General features: G+C 38.1%; 1 protein-coding gene across 1 annotated transcript in view; it reads left to right on the top strand.

Moving 5' to 3' along the window:
- Positions 1 to 1,048: 1,048 nt before the first annotated feature.
- The window catches only part of LOC125645682 (uncharacterized), an 87,823-nt gene continuing 86,371 nt past the window's right edge, over positions 1,049 to 2,500 (top strand). Inside the window, exon 1 of the mRNA XM_056141852.1 lies at positions 1,049 to 2,279. Coding sequence (XP_055997827.1) covers positions 1,049 to 2,279 — 1,231 coding nt within the window. The remainder of the gene's footprint in view (positions 2,280 to 2,500) is intronic.

The raw sequence follows: 2,500 nt of genomic DNA, 5'->3' as shown, positions 1-2,500 counted from the left end.
GCAAACAACCATACGCCGCGTGACAATCTGCATTTCTCTCCATCTCACTCAAGTGGGAAGTCCACGTCGTGCACCTCTAACTGTACTCTTATTGGTAACGGTTTTACCCCGCCGCGGTTCAATGACTCCCAGGCAAGTCAATTAAAGACTTTGCGCTTCGATAGCCAGAAAAACGTAGACAAAGGCAAACAAATAATAAGTGGATCTTCAGGGCCGTCGAATTACAGAGCGGTCGATTACAATGGAAAATCATGCGTTATTACGCTAAGTGACAAACGTAACTCGGAAGCACCTCCTACGCATGAAGATGACATTTTTATTGGTGTTACATATCAAAAGTCAGCCAGATACTACTTATCGGGCATAGGTAAAGGATCGTCAAGAGCAGGCATTGCAAACTTTATCGAACACAAAGGTGTAAAACTAACCCACTTAATGTTATTTAAGCCGAAATTTAATCGATCCCTCATGACTGCGAAAGTAAACGTCCCACCAGAGTTCGCGAAAACCGTGGAATCTCCCGACTTTTGGCCCGAAGGTGTTCGGTGCAGGAGATGGATGAACAATAGAGAATGGGAACTAAAGTGTGCAACACAACGCACACACGAGGACTGGGACAATGAAGCTGACAATGACTACCAAGATAAATGATGTACAAGTACAAATGTTACACACATTAGTTATCTAGTAGACTTTTTTCTTGTATATTATGTACTTATTAAGCAATATTCTATTATATATTATGGTTGTTCTGATGACATGGAATGTACGTGGTATTATCTCATCTACAATGTGCTTGTCAACCGTTTTAGACAAAGAAAATTGTGACATTATGGTAGTAACAGAACATAAGTTAAAAGAAAGCACGAAAAATTACCTTGACAGTATTCATAGAAATTATGCCTGCTTTGTCAAAATTGATGATGATAGCACATTGTATTGTAACTCAGGGTTTACTGGAAAATGCGGTGTTGCTATTATGTACAAGAAATCGCTGATGTTTTCTGTTAAAGAAATTAGTTGTTATAACACAAACCGAATTGTAGGTATGCAACTTGATGATCATAATGGCAACCATTATTACATTCTTGGTGTTTATTTGCCATCTGAGAACAATATTGATACATATAAACAAGAGCTTGATATTCTTGAAAATCTGTACAGCTACTATTCCAACTATGGTAAGGTTATCATTGCAGGTGATCTCAACGGCAGCTTGATTGATACATGTAACACAAACCCTATCAAAGCTCTTTTATTATCAGACTTTGTCTCAAGATGTAATTTATGTATCCAAAACAGAGACTTTGTTATTGAGGGTGAACATTTTTCCTTCATCCAAAAGAGAACTACTCTCGATTACATTTTGTTTGAAAAGCATGTTCTTAAATGGATAAAAAGTTACAGAATTCTTGAAGAAGGGTCTATTTCCATTACATCAGACCATTTACCAGTCAAAGCGACTTTTAATTTCGAAATTCGAAGACACTCTTTAAGAAATTCTCAATCAAAATTACCCGCATGGCATAAGGCTACCCCTGAATCTGTTGTAGAATATAGAAATCTTGTTCAGGACAACTTGCGACACTTATTTAATACTATACTCAAAGACGACAAAGACATTGATGATTTCGCTAATGAACTCTCGTTAATACTGTTATCTTGTGCTGAATCGTCTATTCCATTCTCGTCGTATAATCCCTATACACGCCCAGATTGGACAAAATCTGTCAAACATCTGCACACGATAGAGCGAACCAAGCGAAGAATCTGGATTTCTGAGGGAAGACCTCGAGGTATGCAGTTCTCTTCCTATCGTGAATATAAGCGAGCAAAGCGTCAATTTCGTAATGCTCTTGACACAGAACACGAGAATTATATGCGCAAGGTATATAGTGATATCGATCAAGCTGCTGAAGTTGATGTTCGGCTGTTCTGGAAGTTGACTAAACGCAGGAGGCCTAGATCATCACGAGTATATCCTGAGATCTGCGATGAAGATGGAGTGATTCACACGGATCCACATGGCGTAGCGGAAACATTTGCTACATTTTACAAGAAACTTTACACTCCACTGGATGAAGATAATTTTGACAACGAATTTCAAATGAAAATCGAGGAGAAGTTCCAACATTTAAAAAACGAAAGTGAGCTAGACTTCGGTTATATACCAGGAGGCAAGATCACATTAAAAGAAACAATCACCGCTATCGACACCTTAAAACTACGAAAAGCACCTGGAGATGACTTGTTGACAAATGAACACATAATACATGGTGGTAAACTACTTATCTCCTGTCTTCTAAAGTTATTTAACGCAATTGTAAATTGTGGTCATGTCCCCGTCTACTGGAAACGCGGTCTGATAGTTCCGTTATATAAGGGTGGCAATAAACCTAAAGATTCCTGTAACAGTTACAGACCTGTAGCCTTATTGCCTTGCTTTTTTAAGCTTTTTGAAAAAGTTATCTACAATCGTATTACTAAGTATGTTTTACAC

Source organism: Ostrea edulis, chromosome 6 (assembly GCF_947568905.1).
Source record: "Ostrea edulis chromosome 6, xbOstEdul1.1, whole genome shotgun sequence".
In the NCBI taxonomy this organism is placed as follows: Eukaryota; Metazoa; Mollusca; class Bivalvia; order Ostreida; family Ostreidae; genus Ostrea; species Ostrea edulis.
This window is presented reverse-complemented; position numbering and strand designations above follow the sequence as displayed.